Here is a 1,438-nt window from a genome sequence, read left to right as displayed (position 1 = left end):
CCCCGGCCGGCCGCGCCCCGGGAGGGGCTGGGCTGCCCCGACACCAGGCACCCGCGCCCGGCCGCTCCCCCGGGCCGGAGCAGCGGGGAGAGTCGCGAAGAGGACAAGCCATCCCGAGGCCAAGAATAATAAAGCGGGCGCCCTTGTGCACCCCGCTCCGCGAGCCTCCAGGCGGGGAGCCCCTGGCGCTCGGACCCAGCCGCTGTGCTTCAGGGCTATTTTCAGGTGAATCAGACCTTGTCTGGCTGAGCCGGAGGCACAAAGGCAGCTTTCAGGGGACCCTCGCGCCCAGGGGCAGGGCAGAGACAAACTGCGGCCGGGAGCGATTACCCAATTTCCACGGCACACAAGCCCGGGTTGTGTCCTGCTCCTGCCCGGAGGGGCTCTGCGGGCCGGACCCGGCATCCGCCCAGGGGACCCGGAGCCCCGCGCTCCGAGCTGCCCAGCCGACCGCGGCACCCTCGCGCCCCAAGGTCGGCGCCGGGGTCGCGGGGCTCCGGGTCCTCAAAGGTCTCGCCGCGCCGGGGCCAGAGCCTTCGTTCCCTCCCGCGGGGCAGGGCACCGCCCCGACGTCCCGCCTCGGGCTGCGGCCGCTGGGGAGGAAGCTGTCACCAGCCAGTTTTCCAAGAGCCCTAAGGAGCGGGAGGCTCCGGGGTCTCCACCCTCCGTGCCCGCGCGCGACTCGGGAACCCACTCGGAAGGGCCGAGATGGCCAAGGTGCTCACGTGTGACGGGCCGGGAGTGAGCGGGATCCCCGCGCCTCCGGAGTTCGGAGTTCGGGTGCGCACGGACCGCTGTTGGAGCTCCGCAGACTCAGACTCCCCTCGCGCGTGTCGCGGGCGGCCGCAGCGCCGGCGCTTGCCCCCGCATCCCTGGCCCACCCAGGGCGCTTCCCACCCGAGGGCAGCGCGGCAGCCCAGCGAGGTGCCGGCGAGCCCCCATCCCTACGGCAAATCTAACGCAGTATCGGACTTGCCCAGAACCAAAAGTGACGCGGGGGCGGGAGGCACCCCGGGCACCCGACCCGGCCCCGGCAGGATGCGGGGAAGGGGGACGCCGACGCCCAGGGCCGGGGGGCGTGGGGCGCAGGCTGGGCGGACGGCCGCCGCGCAGAGGGACGCGGGGCTTGCGGGGGACCCGGCAGGTGAACGGGGGGAGCCACGCGCGAAACGCAGCCGCACTTACTTCTGCGCTGACGCCTTCCCCGGGCGGCGTTCTGGCTGCCGATGTATTCCATAAAGTTCAGAACGATGAAAAACCAAGGGATCAGTCGCAAGTGCATAGTAACCCAGGAAGGTTTCCCTTCTCGGTCTCCTTCTGCTCTGACTGCTGCGGGCGGAGGTCCGAGGCTGGACGCAGGGGCCGGGCGGGCTGCGGGCGTCTCCACCGCGGTCCCCCGGGGCGCGGGCGACAGGGACGCGGCGCGGGTCCGCGAGGC

At 72.6% G+C, this 1,438-nt stretch overlaps 1 protein-coding gene across 1 annotated transcript in view; it reads right to left on the bottom strand.

Moving 5' to 3' along the window:
* Rspo3 (R-spondin 3) overlaps nt 1–1,438 on the bottom strand; it is a gene marked incomplete at its 5' end in the record, with an annotated part of 84,062 nt that extends 82,624 nt beyond the window's left edge. Inside the window, 1 exon segment of the mRNA XM_005389165.2 lies at nt 1,186–1,438. Within this exon segment, the coding sequence (XP_005389222.1) occupies nt 1,186–1,282 (97 nt within the window).

The sequence above is a fragment of the Chinchilla lanigera genome, unplaced genomic scaffold, assembly GCF_000276665.1.
Source record: "Chinchilla lanigera isolate Chin_1 unplaced genomic scaffold, ChiLan1.0 scaffold00035, whole genome shotgun sequence".
NCBI classification, from domain to species: domain Eukaryota; kingdom Metazoa; phylum Chordata; class Mammalia; order Rodentia; family Chinchillidae; genus Chinchilla; species Chinchilla lanigera.
The sequence above is the reverse complement of the archived record's forward strand: the minus strand, read 5'-3'. Positions and strand labels throughout refer to the sequence as shown.